This window comes from Pelobates fuscus, chromosome 5, assembly GCF_036172605.1.
Source record: "Pelobates fuscus isolate aPelFus1 chromosome 5, aPelFus1.pri, whole genome shotgun sequence".
NCBI lineage: Eukaryota > Metazoa > Chordata > Amphibia > Anura > Pelobatidae > Pelobates > Pelobates fuscus.
This window is the reverse complement of record NC_086321.1, coordinates 274,455,012-274,481,160: the sequence shown is the minus strand read 5'-3', so window position 1 is coordinate 274,481,160 and position 26,149 is coordinate 274,455,012. Positions and strand designations below refer to the sequence as shown.

At 42.8% G+C, this 26,149-nt stretch overlaps 1 protein-coding gene across 1 annotated transcript; it reads left to right on the top strand.

Moving 5' to 3' along the window:
- Positions 1 to 20,513, top strand: LOC134612822 (glyoxylate reductase/hydroxypyruvate reductase-like). Its single transcript, XM_063457267.1, has 10 exons — positions 1 to 15; positions 1,109 to 1,230; positions 1,874 to 2,004; positions 3,027 to 3,099; positions 12,390 to 12,506; positions 13,845 to 13,933; positions 16,489 to 16,593; positions 17,834 to 17,969; positions 19,744 to 19,874; positions 20,318 to 20,513. The coding sequence occupies exons 2-10, from the start codon at positions 1,148 to 1,150 to the stop codon at positions 20,437 to 20,439; spliced, it is 987 nt and encodes a 328-aa protein (XP_063313337.1). The 5' UTR covers positions 1 to 15; positions 1,109 to 1,147; the 3' UTR covers positions 20,440 to 20,513.
- The last annotated feature ends 5,636 nt before the right edge of the window (positions 20,514 to 26,149 follow it).

Below are 26,149 nucleotides of genomic sequence, written 5' to 3'. Positions count from 1 at the left end.
CTGAAACTTTGCTGGGTGAGGAGAACATCATGTTGTTTTATCTTTTTATTTTTCTTCTGTTGGGAATGATACACTTTGCCTATACTGACCCAAGGCTTAAGCTACAGATGATTGGATGGCCAGTCTGTTTAAAACTGGCTAACTTAGAGCATGTCTGCTATTTGATATATTTGTTTATATAGAATGCTTAGGGAATATACCCCTAGACAAGATCTATAGAACACTGTATAACTAGTGTTATATCCTGTATGTTTGTGCTGTTGGCCTTATATCCTGGGTTTCTCCCTTTTGATCATAACTGCATAGTAATGTGTAATTTAGAGCTGTGTAGTCAATATCTTTACGTGTGTGTGTGTGTGGTTATATTGAAACTTGGCTCTTGTGCAAGGCCTGCACATGAAGACACACCTGCAAGCTTGCTATAGGTTAAGATAAGATGGATGATTTTATTAGGATTGGATAATGCTTGTAAAGACCACCCCTGTTTCCTGCTAAATATAACCTGTTACACAGCCCGGTGTACATATAGGGGATCAGTCTTGCACCGGGCCCCATGGATTGTGTGTACACCACTGACACAGACCATTTAAATGTCAGAAGTCACCTTGAGCCTTACTTTTGTCTTGTCCTGTTCATTGGGGCTCCTCACCATATGCTCTGGGGACTAGGAGACATAGATTTCCAAATTGATAAGACTGTGGCAAGGGGAAATGCCTGACTGAGAAAATACCTCACTAAAGTCCCTCTGAAAGTTGTTTTATTCCCTTTTTGAATTGTTAGGTGGATAAATATTTATTTGCAAAATCACTATGTACAAATACTTGATATATAGAGCTATATACAAGACTACTAAAGTGGGAATTTTTGAAATGTCAACTTTTCTAGTTAAGTAATTTTGACCTATAAGAATTCAGGATAACCTGTGTGCGTGCAGTGGCCTAGTACATAATTGTATCACTGACTTTATTGCTGCATTAGAATTCCATGATAACAAAGTTAACTGTATCCTAAAACCAGATTATCAACCTCCTTATGGTTTGATAACTGGTAAATGAACACTAGATGGTGCTATTGTCTAATAAATCTCTGAATGTTCCTTCCATCCTAGTTGCAGTTCCTTGTCTGCAGAAGCCAGTAAAGTCAAGCAATGAGTACATCAGAGCAGATGAAGATATTTGTTACCAGGAGAATACCCCCAGAAGGCCAGAAACTCCTGTCTCAGGCTGACAGGTAGGTACCACTGGTTGGATGTAGTCAGTCTTCTGAGGAAATGCTTTGGCAGCACTGGACCTAGCTCACATTATATCTGATAGGGTTGCCAAATACATTATGACTTTTTGCACATATGAGAAGTGATATCCTTCAATATATGGTACAGGTTGGGTTTTTTTGTTTATAGATAAACACATAACTTGCATCTTCCATGCTACCTTTTCTTTTTATATTAAAGTGAAATTTGATACTTTTGATTCTAAGGCCAGTACTGCTCAATGGAAAGCAGTGATGACTTGAATGTGTCCAGTTTGGCTGCTTTGACATTCACGTTGAATTCTTGATTTAGTGAATAACCCTGTAAATGGCAGAGAATTAAGCAGTGACACTACAGGCGTATGTTCTAAACCTCTCCCAACTCCCCTATTTTGGACCAAACTCTAGCGCTTTTTTGTTTAGTTTGATGTTGAGTGTATGACTTGGCTCTACCGCAATAATACTTACAGTATGTTTGTTTTTAAACTGCAATACATGTGCCTAGAAATCAGTCCAAGATGCACACATTTTGTTCTAAATTAAATTTTAGCTGCATACATTTTTCTGATAACATCCCTGAGCAAAACTTTGTTTATTTTTATTGTTTCTCCCTTCCCAATTCCAGCTACAATGTCAAGCAGTGGGATTCAGATGAGCCAATACCAAGGGATGAGCTGATTAAAGGAGTTGCTGGGGCTCATGGATTACTTTGTCTCTTGTCAGACAAGATTGACCAAGAAGTCTTGGATGCTGCTGGTATGGAGATCTCCTGCGTGATCCAATAGAGCAAATGTTATTTGACTAGTGTCATGATGGCCTTTCTCATGCAAGTTGCTATCACTTGTCTGTATAGCAGCTATGTTTCATAGCCCTGTAAACAAAACATATGTACATAGCTTGTAATGGATTGTAGGAACAATCCAAACATAACTACAGCAGTTGTCTGAGCTAGCCCTGCACTGCAGCATTTAGTTTAGGAGAGCTAAGGGAAACTCCAGATCACTGTAAGATGTGAAAGGAGCAGCACTTGGTGGACATGAAGTAAATTAAACTTTTCTAAAACAGCTTAACAATGGGGATATAGCAGGCCACTGTAGTTATGGTGCTTGGCATCTTCCTTAAAGAATACAGGAACAAGTGTTGGCACTGCTTAAATTGATGGGCTAAACAAAGTGGGCTAAAACTACAGAAACGAACATGTAATCATCTTATTATCATGAGCTGTGATTCACCACTTCATTTTAAATGAGTGAACACTTTTTTTTTTTTTTTTTTTTTTTAATTTGTATGCTTGTAGCACAAAGGTTTTACAGTGAACCTGATGCACCCCCTGACTTGTCAATCACTTAAGGATTCTTTGCTATGTCCACAGCATGTATAGAGGATTGGGTGACAGGGGAGAGCAAGAGAACCCTCCATCAGGCAGTTTTCCTGATTACTGTGATAGCAACAGGATTGGACTATAGTATTTATCTGAGCTAGCCTCACTCTTTACTATAAATGTGTATATGTGACGGATGTTGGTCCTCTGATTCAGTACTCACAATTTAGAGTGGAGGCATTAAGTTGGCTGGATGTCTTGTTTTTTTTTTTTGGGTGACGTTGTGGAGGTCTTTATGGGTAAAAGCCAGGGTTTTAGACTGACCTGATGACAATGCTCCATTAAACTCTATGAATGTTGCCATCATACATTTCTTCACTTCATAATGGGTGTGCAACTGTTGTGGACAATATGGGGAATTGTATGACCTTAATTTCTCTTTTGTTTCTATCGACAGGCCCTAACCTCAAAGTTATCAGCACGCTGTCTGTTGGGTTTGACCACTTGTGTGTAGAAGAAATAAAAAAGCGGTATGTATTCTCTATATAAAGGGCATTATTTGCAAATTAAAAGGCTCTTACTCCAATTTATTAATTTTGCCATGCAACTTAAAACACTTTCTATATATGCCTATCTAGTTTCATGGGAATAATGCACATTAGGCATGTGCATGGGAAACTTCGGCACGTGTCTTGCAGCTGCTTGGTAGATAACTCCCTAATTCCCACAGGCCCTAAATAAACCCCCTCCTGAAAAAAATGGCTGCTCACTGTTTAATAGACATGCCTTTACTCGCAGTATAGCTAGTAGGGGCATAATTTACTAATGCTAAGTAATCTTTACTTGGTATTAATAAATTTGGCTTTAAGACCAATTCAGATCTTTCATCCTTTTAGTAGATAACTCCCTAATTCCCACAGTATTAAGAGCTATCTACTTATTCATTCCTGTCACTACATTGACTGGCCAAGTAACTTTCATCTTATATTATTGCCATTTATATAGCGCCAACAGATTCCGTAGTGCTTTACAATATTTTGAGAGGGGGGAATGTAACAAATAAGACAATTACAAGAAAACTTACAGGAATAATGGGTTGAAGAGGACCCTGCTCAAATGAGCTTACAGTCTATATGAATGTATGTTACTTGATTGTTAGTGTTGCAAATGCTTACTGCTGAACCCTGGCTGTTTGTATAATTTTTATTTAAAATTGTGTACAGTATAACCTTCTTCCACTGGGTAAGTATATTAGCACTTGGGCAATACTGTGCTTCGGCCATTCGGAAGTACCCAAATGTCCGAATTGCCCGAATTCATAATTGCAGATGTAGAACTTGTCTAATCACAAAACATAAGTGCTCTGAACAGTCTGCACTAATGGGGAAGTTAAGATAGTGTTTTTGTTTAGTTTTTTGTTTTTTTTTATCCCTTGCATGCTCTGAGCCCTCTAAAGCCTCCAATCAAAGGCTTCTTTATAGCATGAGGTTGTGCTGAGCACTGCTAGGGAGCATCATCTGGTGCAGATTAAGGCAAGTTGGCTTTAAAAATCTGAGATGTTGGGGTGGCATATGGAATAATACAAAAAAGTTGCAGAAACATTTTAAGACTAGTGTTATTTTAAACTTAAAAGCACACTATATAGGGTCAGGAACACAATTGTGGATTCCTGATCCTATAGTGTTAAAACTTAATCTGGCCCCCAATGCCCTCCTAAATATGGAAGAATATTGCCTTTATTTCAGGCTGCTGCCTCTGCCTCATTGGCTGACAGAAGTGGTTGTGGTCTTAACCAACCACAATCTTATTCATAGGATTAGCTGAGATCAGGGGCAGAGCCAGCATGATTCAAACACGGCCCTGGCCAATCAGCATCTCCTCATAGATGAATTAAATCAATGCACCTCTATGAGGAAAGTTCAGTGTCTGCATGCAGAGGGAGGAGATACTGAATGGTAGTGCTGCTCAATGTGCAGCACTGCCCAGGAAGCACCTCTGACAGCCATCTGAGGAGTGGCCAGTGCAGTTATCACTAGGCTGTAAAGTAAACACTGTAAGTGCATTTTCTCTGAAAAGACGGTATTTACAGCAAAAAGCCTGAAGGTAATGATTCTATTCACCAGAACAAATACAATAAGCTGTAGTTGTCACTTGACAGGCGCACAGTCGGATTTGCCGGCATATGCGCTAACCTTACCCAAACCCCCATTAAAACACGGAGACAGGTTATACTGTTGGAAATAATTAGTCCACAACTTTATTAAGTTATTAATAAAATAATTAAGGAAAAACAAATGGGGTCATTGCCAACAAATCTTATTAAAGTTAACATCCCCCCCCCCCCCCCCATATACATAACATACCCCTAGCAATGACCCCACAATAATAATAGATGACAATCTAAATAACATGTTAATACAGAAACTGGCTGCCCAATATGACCACATTTCCACCAGGTTAAATTGTAGGGGTGTACCGAGACACCGCTACCCACCATATCCCTTGTAGGGGTGTACCGAGACACCGCTACCCACCATATCCCTTGTAGGGGTGTACCGAGACACCGCTACCCACCATATCCCTTGTAGGGGTGTACCGAGACACCGCTACCCACCATATCCCTTGTAGGGGTGTACCGAGACACCGCTACCCACCATATCCCTTGTAGGGGTGTACCGAGACACCGCTACCCACCATATCCCTTGTAGGGGTGTACCGAGACACCGCTACCCACCATATCCCTTGTAGGGGTGTACCGAGACACCGCTACCCACCATATCCCTTGTAGGGGTGTACCGAGACACCGCTACCCACCATATCCCTTGTAGGGGTGTACCGAGACACCGCTACCCACCATATCCCTTGTAGGGGTGTACCGAGACACCGCTACCCACCATATCCCTTGTAGGGGTGTACCGAGACACCGCTACCCACCATATCCCTTGTAGGGGTGTACCGAGACACCGCTACCCACCATATCCCTTGTAGGGGTGTACCGAGACACCGCTACCCACCATATCCCTTGTAGGGGTGTACCGAGACACCGCTACCCACCATATCCCTTGTAGGGGTGTACCGAGACACCGCTACCCACCATATCCCTTGTAGGGGTGTACCGAGACACCGCTACCCACCATATCCCTTGTAGGGGTGTACCGAGACACCGCTACCCACCATATCCCTTGTAGGGGTGTACCGAGACACCGCTACCCACCATATCCCTTGTAGGGGTGTACCGAGACACCGCCACACCCCCAGGTTCGGAGCCACCGACTGGCTCGAATCTACCAACCACGTGCAACACTGCCCAATCCACACTAAACCTCAGGATGCCCACTTTCTCCTCAATCTACCCTGATTTAACCAGGCCATTCCCCGGCCACAGCTCAGGACTTGACACTTAAAGCTCCTGAGCGACCCCCACCACACCGGAATAAGGCCTGTTGAATGCCTTCCTGAAGGCCCAATTTAAACAGATCACACCTTGCATCCGAAAACGTACCCCATCCCCCTGGAGTACCCAGGGAGCTTGCCTCCCAGTTCGTTGTGTCTCACTGTTACACCTCCCCCACATCTGATAAATACTGCCATCAATTTTTTTTTTTATTACTTTGTCCTCGCCACCGAGATTGGGTACCTAGTATGTCTCCAATGTAACCGAGGAACTATCTCGGACCGCACCACCACCACACCTGTGGCCAGCTCCCATAGCCAGTCCACCTCCCTATGTCTCCACCTGTTTATTTCCTTTTCCAGGACCATGCCGATATCCTTCCCGCCCTTGCGGATTACCAGAATGTCCTGGACAGTACCCCTAGTTACCTTCCGGAAAATTTCCTCCACTATTGCCTTGCCACCAAAAACCAAAACCGCTCCACCAATTCCAAAGGAAAGCCCAGTTGGGCTTGACCCGAACCACGGCTCCCTTCTGCGCCCCTTAGATGTAAGAGTGGCCCACCAACCATGTCACCAAACCTGAAACAAAAGTAATTGGCGACAAGGCATAGCCCCAAACACAAACCCATACGTCCATAGCCATTAAACCAAATAGACCGTCCGTAAACAGGACTTAAACCGTACTGACTGCCACCTGCCTAAACGTTTCCCCAGGTCCTCACTTAAAACCAGGTGGGACACCTCTGTCGCCGCCATTATCCGGGAAGCATGGGCCTCAAAGTGCCCGGGATCCAAACCAACATTGTCAAGCCCCTCCGAACAAACCCCTGCGGGAATTGAATCGTGACCGCACCGATCCATCCCCTTTTACCAGTAAGCCACACGGGATGTCCAGGCGAAGCTCCAAGTAACATGATGCGCTTGACGCCCGGCGTACCCCTGACCCCAGCAAGGAATATAGCTTTACCAAACCTCCTTTACCAGACACATCCATTCTTGTACAACCCTACCGAATAATTACCTTAACCGACTGAGGTTCGACAACAGTGTAGAACCCCCCCCAACACCCGCGTGAAAGGCACTCACCAGCTCCCCTATCCGAATTGCTCCTAACCCCCGAGAAGGCCACCGCAAACAAACTCACCTCAAAAGTAGAGTAACACACCACCAGGTGTTGCGTTACCCAAGGAAACCAGCCGCCCAGCACCGACATTTCATACCTCTCCGTAAGACCCGCGATGCCTGACGGACGTGTCAACATTCCGTCACTTCCTCCCTATCGTTCAGTTTGAACCCTAACACAAATGCCGCCATGCTCCTGTCCATTGCTGATGGAGCTAACGCTGAAAGAACAAGTGGCTTGGGAACCACAGCAAGGTATCCCTATGCCCCTCCTTTGACTGGGACCCCTCAGTGAAACCAACCGCCTCGTCCCATATATCCCAAACCTTCACATAGGCAGTCCCGGTGCCATAGGATTCCGTATCAATCCTCCAAGCATGGCGTCTCGAGCTGCCACATTTCCTCCAGACCGGCCTGTCCCTACTCCCCCGCCCCCTGGGGCTGCCATTCGCCGCTTGTCCCCTGGTGCGCAAGCCAAGTAACCAGCCCCTACCTTCCACCAACCAGGCACGTGGTGTGCCTGCACCCAATATTAAACGACCTGCACAATACAAATCGCCGCCATTGGCGTCCTGAGCCGAGGACCCGGCTGAATGGTAAACGGCATGAACCCCGCCGTATTGTCTGTGAATTACGACTTTTCGTCCCTTAATCCTTCACCTTTTAGAGCCACGGCCACTCCCAATGGAAATAACTCAAAAGATGCCAACTTCGAATTAGAGGACTTGCCTTTCATGCCTCCTGCCACCGCTCCGCGCACCAGCTGCCTTCCAGGTATGCTCCGGAATCTGTTCCCAGAGGCATCCGTGAACAACTCAATGGCTCCACAAGTAGCCTTCACCATGAAACTGCTACAGACCCATTCCTCGCGACTAACCTGACATGCGAACTTACAACTGCGATTTCTCAGCGTGACCTTCTTGGACCTGTGAACCTTCACCCTGAACTCCCGAAGTGCAGTCAACTGATCCCCAGGCAATTGACACTCTCCTACCACCAAAACAATTTCCAGCCTAAGCTAAGACTGTAGCGGAGAGCTGATTTCCCACAGCTGAACTCCACCAATATATCCAGAGGATGCAGGAACAAATACAAATCCAATAGGGTAAATAGCACGATCAGCAATATAATCCACAGATATCCCATCACCTTTCCCAATAACTGGACGACACACAGTATCAGGAGTAGAACTGAGCTTTACTGGCAACATTCCTGCTTTTTATGAGATTCTCCCATGCAAGGGAGGGATTTACATTAATCACACATTGCACCAATCATACAGACGTTGCCTCCCACACATCTCCTCCCCTTAGCTTAACAGATAAAACAATTATACTGCACATATTTTCTGCAACTTCTAGATGTACCCCAAATACATAGGGTACACCCCTAAATGTGGTATCCCCTGATAGCCCTGATCTGGGTGAATAACATATTCAAAAATCACCCAGATCGGACGAGGGGTTCGGGAGTTTATGGGGTTTAAAAGTTAGTTGGATTTCCCTTTAGTTCCACTGAAGCATGGCTCTCCAGCCCAACTTTCCAGCTCAAACCAGTTCCAATTAGTCTGGCAGTGTGCCTGGGACAACACCCTGCTGGAGAACAATGGGACAGGAAATGGGGGAGGGGTACACCTTCCTATTCACAATCTATACACAGTCAAATAAAAATCCATCAGGCCCAAAGACTGTCTTTAAAGGGCAATACCCCCCCAGGGCCATAATCACTGGGCAGGAGGTGAGCCATCAGCCCCCTCCAGGAAACTGGGGCGTACTCTGGTATAGGACCCAGTCCGCTACATGGTGCAATGTAAATCTTATAATCCAGGCATGTAAAACCTCAGCAATGGTAACAAATAAACGATAAATGGGACAGCCAAAACAGGGGTTCCGCTACAAAGACGCACGGTAGGATTCCCGCGACCGTAAGGTATGTCCACAATGGCCCAGCCGAGCCCACACAGCAAGCTATCTTACAGATAATGTACTAAGGAACCCCTTCCTGATTCCTCTTTCACCACCCACTCCCAGACGGAACCAACTTCCCGAAGTAGGAACATGTAATGGAACTGCCCCTTGGCAAGCAGAGGTTACCAATAGGCACCTGCAAACATGCAACCCAAAAGATGGAAGGGTCGTCAATAATCGAACGCATCCCGCTCCCCTGAACCAACTCGACGGCAAGGCTGAATGATGCCAAAGATACAGAACAGGTCCGCGTCTATGTCCTCATTTACCGATGCCCCTTTCGGGTGCGATAGGTTTTTTTTTTTATCAGACTGAATTTGCCTGCTCCTGGGGGCGCGCCGGCAGCCCCCAGAGAGCGAATTTCCTGCACCATCATTAGGAAACGGGGACTTTACCCCGATTACACCTACTAGGATACAAAAGCCCTAAGCCAATTACCAAAGTCTTCAGTATCTTGCGATACTTCCGCCTTTCCCCTCCTCTTTTCCGGCCTCCTTCCTATGATCCCCTTTTAAAATCAAGGAACTCCTCGAGCAGAAGACTTTTTTTTTTTTTTTTTTTTCTTCAAAATCCCTTAATCAAATCTTATCCTCCGCCTTCAAGTGACCTCCCAATGTCCCTGCGATGGACACATGCCCATTTCGTCACGCCACACCTGGAATATTGCCATACATCTAACTGTTCTCCTGCCCCGTCGAATGTCCCGGTACACCGTATTCCCCTTCCCTTCCCGGCACGCCATCACCACCGCCCTTCGGTGACCCCACCCTTCCGCACCGCAGTGAAGGACTTTTTTTTTTTTTTTTTTTTTCTTGATCATGACTCTAAAATGATTTTTGCAACGTAGAAAGTGTGGTGTTTGTTGACTCACCGCCCGAACCCCCGTCTGTGCTGTCCTTCCGTCCACCTTGCCAGGCTCTGGAGTATCCGGTGGACGCCGACTCCTGTCCGCGCTGGTCCTGCCTCAAGCTCGTAGTAACACTCCTTGACCTGCTGCAAGAAGATAACCTGGGTAGTCCGTTCATATATAGCCTTACCAGCCCTTCCTCCCTGCACTCTGCTCTGTCGTCCTAATCTCTGCTCCTTCTTGCTGCCTGGCCACAGGCGTCACACCTTGCCCTAGTGAAATCCTGCCAGATGACGCTGAAGCGCTGCACTGAGACCTCCTCCTCTCCCAGGAACTAGACCACCTCCTACCACACCGACTTCTTGATGGGCTCCTCCATCCCTCATCCAACCTCATGCTGCTGCTGTGCCTGTCATTGTCCCAGCGCTGCTCCCTCCCGTACTCACACCTGCTGACGCTCCTCCTGAGAACGCTCCCGCTTGCCTCTGTCCCTTGCGTCCATTTCCACCCGTCCTTGTCCTCTCTTTTGCCCTCTGCTTGCAGTACCTGGCCTCTCCCCGGCCGCCTCATCCACTTGTGGCCCTTAATTAATCCTGGTTGCTGGCCTTCCCCTCCATAGCTGCGCCTGTGAAGACTCTGCCTGCTGCTTTCACTATCCCCTTCCTTCACCTCTGACCTGACCCAGGGCTGTCACAGTCTGTGTCCCGCTGACCTGGACCCCCCCACCTGCCCATTGGGGGGGGGGGGGGGGAGGACCGCTTTTACACTGCTGGCACCTTGCATCATTCCCACAGTCTCTCAGGTATGCCACCAGGGGCAGACTCACCAGAACGTCTCTTGCCGCTCTCCCTGCCCGGCAACAATCATGTCATGCTGGATTCTGCTGTCCTTCGTGCTTTCCCGCCCCCTGCCTTACGACAGGGGGCGCTCTTCCTGTGGGGCCTCATCATGGCCTACCACCTTGCCTGACCAGAGCCGCGTCGAACAGACGGCGCCGGCCGCCCTCCAACTCCCGCCTGCTTTCCGACCTTGTTTTAGCTGTCCCCTTGCCGCCTCCTGACAGGCTCTTGCGCGGCCAAACTGCCGATGTCACTCCCAGGCTGCCGCTGGGACGGCCTCGCTCTCCTTGCTGGCCTCCGTTCTGTCGCTGCGTGGGGGGGAGCAGACGTGCTCGGGGGCCCCCCAGCTGCTCCTGCAGCCACCAGCCATGATTTCTGCCACAACCTTTGTGTCCAGGATGGTGGCTTGCTTGGAGTTCTGTCTGAGGCTGATGGGAGTGAGCATGCAGCAGCTCACTCCAGCCTCTCCTGTACCTCCATGCTGCTTCCTGCCTCAATACTGCTCTGTTCTTCTATGCTGCCTTCTCCCAGGCAGCTTTCACAACTGACAGGTAAGCTTAGGTTCAGTTAAAATGGCCACTTCATATAATGGCTGGTGTAAATATTCCCCCTTATGGCTCCGCCCTACCCAGCATGCTAGCTGTCACTAACTTCCTGTGGTTGCTATGCCTACCTCCTGGCTCTGTCAAGGCCTATTCCTCTTAGCTGCGCTGATCCATGGGCTACAATATAGGTTTCCCTTGAGGTCAAAATAACCAAACTAGACATTCTCTAAGTTGGCTATACATTCATGTTGCCTTCAATGTGAAACAGATTGTATTACTTGCGGTGCCAATTACTAAACCGAGAATTCAGACCATGATATAGTGGATAGGGGAGAAAACTTAATGGGTTAAGTACAGAAGAGGGGGACAAACCTGTTGTGTGTTTTTTTTTTTTTTTTTAAATGAAATCCTAGATACTGCTGAATGCAAAGTCTTTTTGGAGATAATGCTATGGATACCTTTGGTATTACAAGCATCAACTGAGTATTGACTTAAAGCTGGATGAATGGACCATAATGTGGTGTCTAAAATGTAATGTAACTCTATTTGTATTAAGTCTGGAAGGAAACACTGACTCTTATCTGGCAGCAAAGAATACCCTTGGTTACTGCTTGTCAACCTTAAATCAAGCATCAAAGTAGAGGGTTTTTTTTTTTTGGTTTTTTTTTTTAAACTCCTTAGTGCAGAAATATACCTTCTGTATGAATAGCATTTACACAGACAATACATGTAAGTGATGTGGTTCAATCATAGTGTTGAAAAACATTCTGCATGATACTATATTGGATTCAGTGTAAACTGCTTTTTATATTGTGCTGTTTTATACAACTCATGCAGGATTCTTCAGAATTATAGGGACTTCAAAGAACTTCAAACTTAAGGTTAAACTACTCCAATAACGGCATGGCTGATGTGGAGAACTCTTCCAATTCAGCTATTCTGACCTTAAATTTAAAATTATCTGAATTCCTGACCATTCTTTGGTGGTCATTACAATTGACACTTATCATCTTGATCAATAAAGTAAATGTGTTTCTGTTCAGACCTCTGAAACATGTGGTGTTCATGTCAATGGCATAGAACAAAGTCAACTTTATTTTGTAGGGGAATCCATGTGAGCAACACACCAAATGTTTCGACTGACGCTACAGCAGAGCTTACTGTAGCATTGCTGTTGACTACTTGCCGTCGCCTGCCAGAAGCAATAGAAGAGGTTAAAAAGTGAGTAATCAAATATGGAACTCCTGATTATGCAGTAAATCTTAAGTACTGTTACAAATATGATGCTCTTGTCCATTTCTAATCTTCCCACATTGACTCTGCCTAATACAGACACACTACATAATACGTATCTATATATAATTAGATGGCTTAATACATATACACAGCCCTCCCTTGTCCCTTATGTACTCAAGTAGGGGCACTGAAAGCAGCTCATTTCAAAATGGTACCTCCTGTCTGGCAAGGAATGATCTACTGTGGCAACTTTAAGTATGCAATACTTAAATAAGTGCAACTCACACTGGAGGTTTTATTAAGTTTAGTGGAATCCTAGAATGACTTCTTGAATAAGGAAGATGTACTTCTGGAACAGTACCTTATCAGAATATAAGTGAGTTACATATAGCTCAATTTGGAGTAGAAGCACATTTCATTGACAATTGTATCAAAACTGGATTGTAGTAGAAAATATTCTAGTCGTGCATGCTTTAGACAATCCCTACCCCCTACTAGGATTAAAGTCTGTTCCAGTGATGGAGGCAAAGTGTTCCTTGAACCCACTGTGCCCTAGTTGCCATGGGTGGGGTGAAAGTGGATGTTGGCAGCACAGGGGAGAGGCTGTGCCATTATTGGCTGTATGTGCTGGCATAAGACAACGTATGTACAGAATTGACACTAGCTAGCCTGGTAACATCCCAATGATGTAGGTAAATCTATGACCTGAGGGTTAAACCTCAGTATGTGCAGTGTCTCACTATGAAACAGACTTCTAGACTGACCACTTCAGATTAGTAAAGGGATTATGGTGCTTGGTGTAATCTCCATTTCCCTATCCCGATGGTGGTTCACATCCTGGCAAGTAGAATAAAACAAGTCTCCTCAGAGGTGCAATGTGATGTTTTGGCTTTATGGAGCCTTAATCATGCATGTATTTGTGGGGAGGCCTGCCCTCTAATACATTTTTCATCCATAGCCTTGGAGTGTTGCATATATGTATATATATTTTTTACTTTTTTTTTTTTTTTTTATTCTACTTCCTAGATTTGGGCAGATAGTGGTGTCTGCCGTATTCAGAGCACCTTTTGGGTGGATGGGCGGAGTACATTGTGGAACCGGAGTGCAGTGTGAAGTTTGTGGTTCACATCCGGTCTAGTTTGCATTGTACACTTTTATTTCTCATAACTGTTCTATAACAAATATTTGTTCACTATGGCAGCTCATGACTTAAAACTGATGCACTGGCCTTTCTAATGCCTTGTAGAAAATGTTCACTAGTATACAAAAAATCTCTAGTTAATAACAATGACTGATTTAAATTTACCTTTTTTGTTTTTAAAGTGGAGGATGGAAAACGTGGTCCCCAATGTGGCTGTGTGGAGCAGGCCTTTCTAACAGCACTGTAGGAATCATCGGCTTGGGCAGAATTGGTATATATTTCTAGTTGCTATTTTGATGGGTAGATCTGTTCTAACAAACTGTACATCTCAAGTAAATTTTTGTCTATCTCAATACAGTGACCACAAACACTGGTAGTCTAGATGTGTTGCCTTTGGTGCTCAGCTTTTTATGAAAGTTCATGTAATATATTAGCCAAAGCTTATTCTGGAAAATAAATGTAGCTACTTTAAAACATCCTTTCACAAACTGTAATTAAACAAGATCCATCTCTTGGTGATAAGGGGGTCCTAGTACTATTAAAACAGGGAAGGGACATAGACCAGCAGATCGAGTGGATTGCGCAGCGATTCACACTTCCCTTAGGGTCTGGGACGCTGCAGTACTTAAATACAGACTGGCTTCTGTACCATCACCCATGACCCCATTTTTGCGAAATAAAAAGTTTATACCGGGCATGTGCCCTCGAGATTTCAAGGGTATAGAAAACTCAGGATTACAGCGGTTGTGCGACCTCTTTGAAAACGGCACCTTCATCACATTCGATGCACTACAGAGCAGAGCTCCTCTGCGTCCCTTTGATTACTTCCGGTACTTGCAGCTCAGAGATTTTGCCCGGGGTTTCAGGATCAAGGCGGCTGCAACGATGCAATTAACATTCTTTGAAAAAATGTGTAAGAGGGAACAGTTCCCTACGGGCCTGATCTCGTGCTTGTATTCCCACTTGAGCACAAGTACGCTAGAATGGGGTGACATCACATACATACATAGGTGGGAGGCAGATCTTAACGAGGTATTGGAAGGAATAGAATGGCAAGAGATATGGGAGGCCGCGGCAAAATCGTCGGTGTGCGTCTCGCTGCAGGAACAATCCTATAAGACGTTATTCAGGTGGTACACAACCCCAGTAACGCTGCACCGGATGGGCAAAAACCCGACGGACCTCTGTTGGAGAGGTTGCGGTCACAAGGGCACGTATATCCACATGTGGTGGGAGTGCCTGGAGGCGCAAGCCTATTGGAAACGAGTAGCTGCTTTACTGAGGGAAATTTTAGGCAGGGAAGTGAGGCTAGACCCGTGGGTGTTCCTACTGTCTAGATCCATAGATGGTTGGACGAAAATGGAACAGGCCCTTGTCCAAAAGATAAATCTGTCGGCTAGGAGAGCTCTGGCGCAGGTATGGCTACAGGGGGAGACCCCTACGATAGCGACGGTGATACAAAAAATAAAAGACACCTTTCTGATGGACAAGTTGACAGCTCGGGTGAGGGGGACAACGAAGAAATTTGACAAACTTTGGGGCCCCTGGATAGATTGCACTGTCAGCGATTAAGACGGTAGGGACTGATTGGGGCGTCTAGATGTTACTAGGGGACCTCTGTGTTAGGCGTTTTTTTTAGGCGGACTAGATACGACCTACAGGGAGAAGAACTAATTAATCCTGTATGAGATAGTGGTGAGCGGGCATCATACCCCTCACGAGGCTTCGTGAGGGGCTTCACTCCTCGGATACCCCCCCCTCCCCCCCCCCCCTCCTCCTTCTCTCTCTATCCCATTCTCTAAGGCCCCGACCTCTCGGGCTCTACCTTTCATCTTTCTCTTTTCTCCTGTCTCTTAATCTTCTTACGGCTGAGCCGCACGTAGCGGAACTATTTTTGAGTGACACTAATGCTACAGGAAAGGTAGTACGCTGGGGTGCTAAACTCTATCGAGATGCTTCTTTCCTCAAATTTGCGATGGAGGTGCGGCCGACCTTATTCATCGGTTAACCGATTACTGTTTTATATAATAACAAAAAAGCCAGGCGGAACATCCAAGCTCCTGTGGGGTTTTTGATTTCTGTGGTGAACGGGAGTTGGGCATGCTTATGGGGATACGAGACAGGGTGACCTGGAAATTCATGCTAGTTCACTCCTCTTGTTGGTATTTCATGTAACGGTATCAATATACTTGCTTTATGTTTGGAATTTCTGTATTACTGTGCATGTATTGCTTGTGATGTTTTGCACTGGAATAAATAAAGAATTAAAAAAAAAAAAAAACAGGGAAGGGAGCAAATGGGCAACAAACTCCTGCCTTTACAAATGCCTACACTGTCAACTTATAATTATGTTCTTTCTGTAGCACTGTACAATGGGTGGACAAATAGACATGTAGTTGTAACCAGACAAGTTGGACACACAGAGGGGTTAAGGGCCTTGCTCAATTAGCTCACATGCTACAGGGAGTGGGGTAAAGTGACACAAGGTAAGGATAGTATTAGACTAATGACAGTTGCAAGAGAGGAATCAGTCGGGAGCTATTAACAGCTCAATTGATACGTTTTTATGAAGTGGATTTCTAATGAATTTGGTTTTGTGGAGACTGGGTGAGCATGATGGGGTTGTGATTTTTGAGCTTCTATAATACCCTCATGAGCTTGTTTGTCAAATGTTGTTCTGAATATAGTATCTAATGTTGCATCCTATGGAGCACTGCATAATGTTGAAATGGAACTTTGATATGGACAGCTGCAATGTCTGCTATAGCTATATAAATGTAATACTATCCTGTAAACGGCATTTTTAACATGTCTTTTGTTCTATAGGATTAGCTGTAGCACGTCGCCTTGTCCCTTTTGGTGTTAAAAAGTTCATATACACAGATTTCCAGGAAATACCTGACAATGCCAAGGAGATAAATGCTGAATATGGTAAGAATAAGGCTATAACTTTACATGGGAGGAGTATTATGGCACCACAACCATAGTGGAATCTAATTATGATGCTAGATTGGGCTTAAGTCCTCTGGATGCCATTCTATAGTAACTAGTCAGATATTTTTGTAATTTGATACTGATCTGGATCACACTGCTTCCAGTCTTCACAATACAAGAAGCCTTTCTCATTCTGATTTAGCAGTGTCGCTGTTCAAAATCTCGCGTCATTCGGCTGAGAGTCAAACTTTATTATATGGGAGTTATCGTTACTCCCTGCTACATGTGCTGGTCAAAAAATGATCAATCCTCTGAGTTCTTTCTGACTAGTGGGTATCACATCACAGCAAGTAAAGTTGGTTTGCATATGATCCTTGTCTCCTTTCAATTGGTGAAAGTCAAAATGTGACTGTTTAATCCTACTAGAATTGGGCTTTAAAAAGAGTACTTCAAACTATCACTTTAAACAAATCAGCATGCATACTGTTCCTGTGTGCTTTCTTGCAAATCCTCATTTAAACCAATGGGAGGCCTCGAATTGCCTGTTATGTATGTGCACATAAATGGGATTAAATATATCCACTGCCTCTGACACTCCTCAGTGCTGTTTGAAAGCCGCAAGACAACCTTGACTCAACAGTCGGTGAGTGGGAATACTTGCAGGTAAACAACTGTTTGAAATTCAAAGTTAATTTCAAATTTCAGGTCAAACTAGCTAAAATAGAAACTGACTTGGAGATTTTTACAGTCCAGAAATGTTGTCCTTTAATACTAAATTCACTTCATATTACTGACAATCCTCACTGTAATACATCTTGCAAAGTTCTTCAGTAACAACCAAGATGCTTTCTCATGACTTCACCACTGACTAGTAAATCAATGCTATTTTTCAGGATGGCTATTCCCAATGATCATGTAGCATGTTTTACTGTGGCAATAAATGTATAGATCGGATTAGAATCTGTTTCTATCCAGTGTTGTGTAGAAAAATTAAAACTGAGCAGTCTTCCCCAATGCTCAGTAACCTCTGTAGATGGGATGCTTGTATAGCTATTCTTTCCTTATTTGGCTAACTGTAACCAAACATTCATTTACATTGCTCTTTGTAAGGCAATATTCCAGTGGCAACTGTTCAGTATTGGGTAACTAGCTAGAGATGCCTGCATTCTTTGAGTAGGTACTGCTTTCACTGATTCTCCAACTTGTAAAACATTTTTGTTCTCCCCATTATATCTAGTCTCTAATGAGAAGATTGCAGAAGATTCAGATTTTGTCATTGTGAATTGCTGCCTAACCCCTGAGACTGAAGGGCTCTGCAATAAAGACTTCTTTCAGAGAATGAAAAAGACAGCTATACTCATCAACACAAGTCGGTAAGTCTGTGTTCAAACCAAATATTGAAACACTTTGGGGTTTTGAGGATTGTTCCTTTCTCTATTCTCTGGCCCTTCTGTAGTAGCAAGTCTATTTTGGTCTCTCTGCTTGTCAGGGGAAATGTCTTGTATAGACTTCCCAGACTAGCATGGTTTCATAACCTCTTCCGGTACTATGAAGCTTCTATTGGGTACTTGTGGCTTTGTGTAAACTGCATTATAGAGAGATGCATTGTCTGTAGAGATTATTGTATCTTTGCACATGGTGTATGCTCATTTAATAAGGCAAATAACTGACTGGTCTTCACTTGTGACTTTGCAGGTTAACATGGGCAGTTAAACCTAGTTAATTTGTTGGCTTTAATGCATAATGGAAACTGGTGACAGCACCTGCATGAATGGGCAGACTTGCCATAAAAACTGCAATGACCAGTAGTCTAGTTACAACTTGCAAAACAAATACACAATTTAAATGACCGCCAAGGAAGTACAGAAACAGTCTAGTGATTGGTGAAGCTAGATCACATGGTCCATGGTTTGTTAAAGAGATTTCACTACTAACGAAGAAAACTGATCTCTTATTCAGTACCCTTTCAGATGGAAGGTTGGGGAAAATCATTTACAAAAGTCACAGCCCAAGTCCTGACATTGACATGTTGAAGCTGTCAAAATGAATCTTATAAATGTTTGGGCTCCAGGCAATTCTACAGCTGTCTGTGAGACCGCAAGTCAGATGTTATGAGTACTGGTTACTTTGCACTCTAATGGGTAGCTAGTGTCTAAAATGTAAAACTTAACAATTAGATGAGCCACATCAGTCTTTCTGAAGAGAACGGCTCAAAATGGGCCAATATGTGTTTCAGTTCTTCTAGTAGGTGTAGCTAACCAGACTTGACACAAAAGGAGGGGAGCAAAAATCTCTCGGCATTAACCCCCTCCCCATCAAATAAACACTGTAAGGATAAAATAAAGCACTTCTACTGAAAATCTATGCCTTGCCAAGTAGCTACCAGGTGTCTCTACCAAGTAATCAATTGTAAAGATGCCTTATTTATCCACCAGTTATACAGACTTCTAGTTTATGGTACTATGTAGCTGCATGTTTAAATATGTAACACTTTAATAATTTTTTCTATGCTTGGAATAAACAGATTTTAGTCCTAATCAATTTGTCCATCTTGTCTAGCCAATCAACATATTGCTGTGCTTGAGTTCTGACTAGTATGTCGGACGTCTGTGGGAACATTTAGATGTAGCTTTAGGGACCGCTAAACTTTTTTGCACGCTTAATTTTCCATTAAATCTTAACTTTCTAATTAACAGAACAAAACACGGCTATCGCCTGCAGCATTGGTAGGAGTCTGACAACTGCGACTTCTCTTTACCCCATGACCTTTTACTATGGAGGGTAATAATGCATAGTAGGTTAGTGGGGTTGAAACTCCTAGCCATATAGGATGCTCTGACACCTTGCCCTAAGATCAATAGGGCCTTCTGGTTCTAATAAAGTCCAACTAAATTTGGCTTTGACATTACTTTTACTGGTCCCAAGGAAACTATTAACCAGCCACACTTCACTAGTGAGGGGTCTACAAGATCCTGAGCATACACCATCCCCATAGCATGTTTCACTCTAGGAATTCTATATATGTCTTGCACGCAAATGTAATTTATGTAGTACTTGTATTAAATATTGTAAATAACATATATGTATATGAACCATGAAGGTTTGTAATGTCTAAATCTGAGTATCTGGTCTATCCTCCCTACCCAGAGGTCCTGTAGTAAACCAAGAAGATCTTTATGATGCCTTGACAAGTGGGCAGATTGCAGCTGCTGGCCTGGATGTTACAACTCCTGAACCTATTCCAACAGATCATCCCCTACTCAGCCTGAAAAATTGTGGTAAGCTTAATTTATATTCATAAACTTTTTATGGCTTTTTGTCTTTCGAAGTGTTTTAGGAGGGGGATTTATAACCAACTCTGCAGCAGTCCATCCTCTAGCTTATGGAAACTTGTGTACATTTTAGTTTAACTTAAAAGCTGCCGGGGACCTCCTAATATTGGATCAGGTGGACATTGCTGGGATTTGAACAAACAGTAGGACAACAATATGTAAAAGAAGAGATCCATTAAAATAGGACAATTGGAGCCCAGACAGTAATTCTATCTAATGTTGGTAGTTTTAGTTCTTCTGACTAGGTAAGCAATAACTGCATATGTCAAGAGGGTGGAAAATGTTTCCTCTACAGACATTGTAATGATGGATTAGAAACCATTGCATGCACTTGTGCAAAATACACATCACAGCTCCAGTTTATGATTAACCTGTTCTGTTCTTCACAGTAATTTTACCTCATGTTGGAAGTGCCACTCTCGACGCAAGAAACGCAATGTCCGTCCTGACCGTAAATAATCTGCTGAAAGGCCTAGCTGGAGAGCCAATGCCCTGTGAAGTAAAACTGTAACAATGCCAGGATGTTGTCAGGACAAACTTTCATCCCTAGAAAATGACTTTCAAGACCTTCTGCATAACATCATGCTTAATTAAACGCATTGTCATTATCAAAGAATTGTCTGGGTTTTATTTATAACTTTTGTGACAGAAGTGGTATGCAAGTAGAACATCCTCTTCTAGTTTTGTTAACGGATATCCTACTTGATCTTTGCTATAGTATCTTCTACTAACAGTGAGGGTTTAGTTTAAATTAGTAGCACTCTTATTGCAAACATTGGTCGATTTGCTTTCTGCAGACATTACTGAAGATCCATTCAAGTGAGTTTTTTTTTTTTTTTCTCCTACATATTTGGGAATCTAGAACTCCTCACTGGGTTCCTGTAAAGAACTTATCAAAGTTTGCATCCCCTCGAACAGTGTTTTGCTTAAGAGACTTGTGTGATGGAGACCATACTACTAGGTACTGAAAGGATTTTGGGAATTTGCATAAACTTGTGAAATGAATAGAGCACCACTAGTTAACATGCATTTGATGTAACAAATCTTAATGGAGGATGCCTAAGAAGTGTTAAAGGAGCCTTTTAAGCTGCTTGTTAATAAATGGTCAAGGAATGTATAAAGGTTTCAAACATGAACCGTGCTGAATTTCACATAAGGCCACAGCCTCTGGGTGGCAGTGAGGAGAGGGATGGCACTGGCTACGATTAGTGGGCCCTCTAGCATCGTTGATGGCTCTTTATTTACTTTTTATTTAAATTTTTTTTAGGAGTAAATGACTTGCTTGGGGTAAATATTGACACCCTGAATTACAGGAGCATGCATTAGAACTTATTTTTTATTTTTTTATTTTTTTTATTGGCTGCCAGTAATTCTTGCAACCTCAATAGTGGTGTGTGTGTGTGAAGGTGTGCATGCTTGGGTTAGTGTATTAGGGAGACCTTTCTATGGGAGAGAAGGAAGGGTGTAGGAGTAGAAAACAAAGTGTGGGGGCAGTGGTATGAGAAGAGGAAGTGTCACAAATGCACGACTAGAACAAATCTGAACAGAAGATAAATGAATGGGGATAGAAAATGCAATATACAAACCCTTCTGCTTGCACTCTGCAAAACTACATCACTGCATTCAAACATTCCACAAATATACCCTTGGAAAGATTAATACTCTAATTTATATAACTTGTAGATAATTTCATTTATATCAAGTCACCACTGTCTTTAACTCCTTAAGGACATGTGACATGTCATGATTCCCTCTTATTCCAGAAGTTTGGTCCTTAAGGGGTTAAAATGGGAAGTCCAAAGGAAAAACCAAATGTATTGAGTGTTCTCTGCCAATGTGATGCCTCAAAAAGAAGCATTGAATCAAATGCATATCTGATACTTTATTTTTTTTTGCATCAAGCATGGATGTCTGCTAAATGCACAGACTTTAAATTGCCAGAGAAAAGGGGCATGCAAGTCTATTCACTAAAGTGAAAACTCAAAGTGACTGTCAAAACTCAGGACAAAGTAGAGTTCTAAGCACAGCTGTATTGGAGAACTGGTCATATACTAACCTCTAATTCTCTGAATTATTTTCTTTAGTGAATAACCCTGATGGACTAAGCACAACCACTACTTCATGAAGGTTAAGTGGTTTTAGTATCCCTTTAATTGGGCTCCGTTTGTCACAATTGCACTCCCTGCCACAAAACTTTCGCCTTGTAACATATTTGCCTCACTTTCAAATCGCTTGCTCCTATCATCCCTGTCACAACTGCCTCACATACCTAAACATTCACACAACCTACAGACTTCCATCCAGTCCTTCAACCGCCTATCCAGCTACATCCTCTAAAGGGGTCGTATTCTCTTGCCCACCTCACCACCCAGTTTTATGCATGATAATTACACAACCACTCAACCACACCCTGATGTATTGCCACCAACATGGCAATGCTTATTATCCAGATACACCTAAATATAGTCATATTTATCCATCTATTTGTATACAGTGGGGCAATTGACTTGGAAGCCTATGGTGGAAACAGGCACATTCTGCAGGTGGCCCCTCCATTTTCATTTTTTGTACTTTTTTTTTAAGAACATTTTGAAAAGTCTGTCACTGCAGATATGACTCTCCATGACTACAAGAAATGTAGTTTACCAGAGCAGCAATGTACTTCTTCTGTATTCACACAATACAACAAATGTGTCATTACAATTAAGGACCGCAATGCCTCCAATTATTTTACATAGAATAGCACTCTCGGACATTCAAGACTTTTTTTATTCCTAGTCTAAATTACTTACACTTCATGTAAATGATTTTTTGGTTGGTAGAATTGACTGGTCTAAACAAGAACATGGCTTTATTTAATTCCCTTATGGCAAACACCAGCCAGTAAAGATCACATGGCTATCATGTACACATTTGGGGTATCAATATTTAATTTCTTTAGTCATCCATTGGATAGTGCTTTTTGAGTTTTATGATCTTACTTTCTAAAAACAGGCCAGTTGAACATGTCAGGCTATCTTGGTGAAGAAACCCTGTTGTTATGGTGCCCAATATTGTGTTAACAAGCAAGTGTTAGGAGCTTGCTTTGATACTCACAATAAAATATAAGCTGCTAACTTTTTTTGCCTCCAACAGCTTTCCAAGGAGGGGAAAAAACACCTTCACATTCTTGTGTATAGTCTGCCAAAACCAAAAAACAAGTGTGGTGATAGAGGGCTTCTTTGTCTTAAAAACAGGTGGTTAGGTGCAGCACTTCAGTAATCCTTGACAAGGTATATGTGAAGTGAACCAGAGAAGGAATAAAAGTGTAATATTTAAAACTAGTGGTGAGTAAAAAAAAATGTGCACTCACACTTTCCTGGAGCTTCAATATAGCTCCAGTGTATGTGCCTTGGTGGAATAATCCCTGCCTATGGATCAAGTGCAGAGGCAATTCAAGTTCTAGGTGTGGTAGGGGGGTATCCTCATTAAAAAAAAATCGTATATGGTGAAGTATGTAGAGCTATGAAGCAAGGGTAGGTAAAAACTATAAAAATGTGCACTCACATGTAACGGAGCTGTAAAACCTGGCTCCTCTGATAGCGCTTGAAGTGGTATGATCCACACTCAAGGATACAGGTGTAAATGCAAAAATTCTTCCCTCCGTGTATATGTGGAGATAAACAAACAGAACCACAATAGTGTACACCACAAATGAGGATAAGCAGAAATAAATAACTTGAGCCTACTCCCATGCTAATGAGCAAGTTCCGGTTTGCTCAATCCAAAGCGCTTGGGTGGTATGATCCCCACCAGGGATATAGCTCCAGACAATCCGACAGCAGAAAAGTTAGGTCCAATTAAAGTACTTTAATGTTAAAAAATATAAAGGAAATATATAATATAGTGATAAAGTTGTAAACAATACACTTGACAAACAAAGTTGTAAACATGCGTTTCTCCTTGGATAGGCTTTATCAAAAGGCCATCTTAGTGAGGAAACCCTGTTGTAATGGTGCCCAATATTGTGTAAACAAGCGAGTGTTAAGAGCTTGCTTTGACACTCACAATAAAAGATAAGCCGCTAGTTTTTTTTTTAAGTTTTTTTTTTAAGTTTTTTTTTTCTCCTCCTCCAGCTTTCCAAAGAGGGTAAAAAACCTTCACATTCTTGTGTGTACAGCCTGCCAAAACCCCCAAAAAGTGGTGATAGAGGACTTCTCTGTCTTGTATCATTTGATGTAAGACTACAATACATCTGTCCAGGACCGGACTGGGAATGAAAGTGGGTATCATTCCACTTCACGCTATACACACTAGAGCTGGACATAGCTCTGGTAAATGTGTTATACATACCTCATATACTGTACCATTGGAGCCGTTCTTATGTTTTGTATGTACCTCTTCTTACAAGAACCCAATCAAGAACATCTAATCTTATCCAGTTTGGCTGTTTCTTTTAAGACTTTTATATCATTCTTTTAAATTTTTTATTTTTGTTTTATTAAGTACTTTATCTCTGCTAAATATTTTGGAATACTCAACCTTCCAGTAGGCGCAACCTTACTCCTTTGCAAATTGTGTTCTCTGTAAACTGAGGGGTATCAAGAGGGAACCCCTCTTATTCTAAGGTGTGCTGCCTTCCAATATAAAACCTAAAATATATTTTTGTGACTCTATTTAGCGCTGATCCTTTTGTGAAATCTATCCACGCTACATTCAGTGACCGGCAGGAGGGGAGCGTGTCCCCTCCTGACGGTTACTCTGTAATTGCGCCGTGCGGCCCTATAGTGTGCTGGCCCACTGGGAAATTTCCTGGTATCCCGTGGGCCAGACCGCCCTGCATCTGTCTCTGTAAGACACTTATCACTGTAAGATTACTCCTGAAGATATTGTATCTTTGCTTTTATTTTAAAGAATGGAATGAACAAATATTGTTTTTTTTTGTTTACAAAAACACACACACTTTGCTGTACAAAAGTGCTGTATCTGTGTGTATCTTGTTCACACATTTTGATATGTCCGTTTTTAAAAAAAGTTTCTGATCAAAATCGTAATGTGCATACACTAAACAAGTAAAAACTAAATAATATATATTGTATATACACACACCAAAAAATAATAAAAAATCTGGCACTCTGCTCAAAATTGAATAAATAAATACCTTGTTCAGAACATGGTGCTACACTGCGCTCCAAAGTATATGAAGTCTGCAAAAATGAGCACTTTTAAATCAAATTTAAGGTGTGTTAAGGTTCACATATAAATCAGTCAATATTTTGACCTTTATAAGGTCTTTAGCAAGATGCTGAAAGCAAATAAATACAGTGTGTATATATACCCCATTAAATTATTTGTTTTCAGCATCTTGATAAATACCTTATAAAGGTTGAAACGTTGATTGATTTATCTGCAAACTTTAACACACTAAATTTATTGATTTAAAATCCAGTGAGTTCTCTCATACTTTTGGATTTTATATACATGTGAACATACATTTATAGGCAAGACTGTTCACTACAGCATGAATATTTGAAACGTCAAGATGATTTCCATTTTGGCTATTTTAAAGGGACACTATAGTCACCAGAACAACTACAGCTTATTGCATTTGTTCTGATGAGTAGAATCATTACCTTCAGGATTTTTGCTGTAAACACTGTCTTTTCAGAAAATGCAGTGTTTACATTACAGCCTAGTGATAACTGCACTGGCCACTCCTCAGATGGCTGCCAGAGGTGCTTCCTGGGCAGTGCTGCACATTGAGCAGCACTACCATTCAGTGTCTCCTCCCTTGGCATGCAGAACTGAACTTTCCTCATAGAGATGCATTGATTCACTCCCTCTAGAACAGGGGTAGGCAACCTTCGGCTCTACAGATGTTTTGGACTACATCTCCCATAATGCTTTTACAGCCATATTGCTGGCAAAGCATCAAGGGAGATGTAGTCCACAACATCTGTAGAGCCGAAGGTTGCCTACCCCTGCTCTAGAATGTAAGCTCATGGAGCAGGGCCCTCCACCCCTCTGTTCCTGTACGTCCAGTTGTCTGGTTACAATTACATGTCTGTTAGTCCACCTATTGTACAGCGCTACGGAATCTGATGGCGCTATATAAATAATAAAATAATTCAATTCATCTCTATGAGGAGATGCTGATTTGCCAGGGCTGTGTTTGACTTGTGCTGGCTCTGCCCCTGATCTGCCTCCTTGCCAATCTCAGCCAATCCTATAGGAAAGCATTG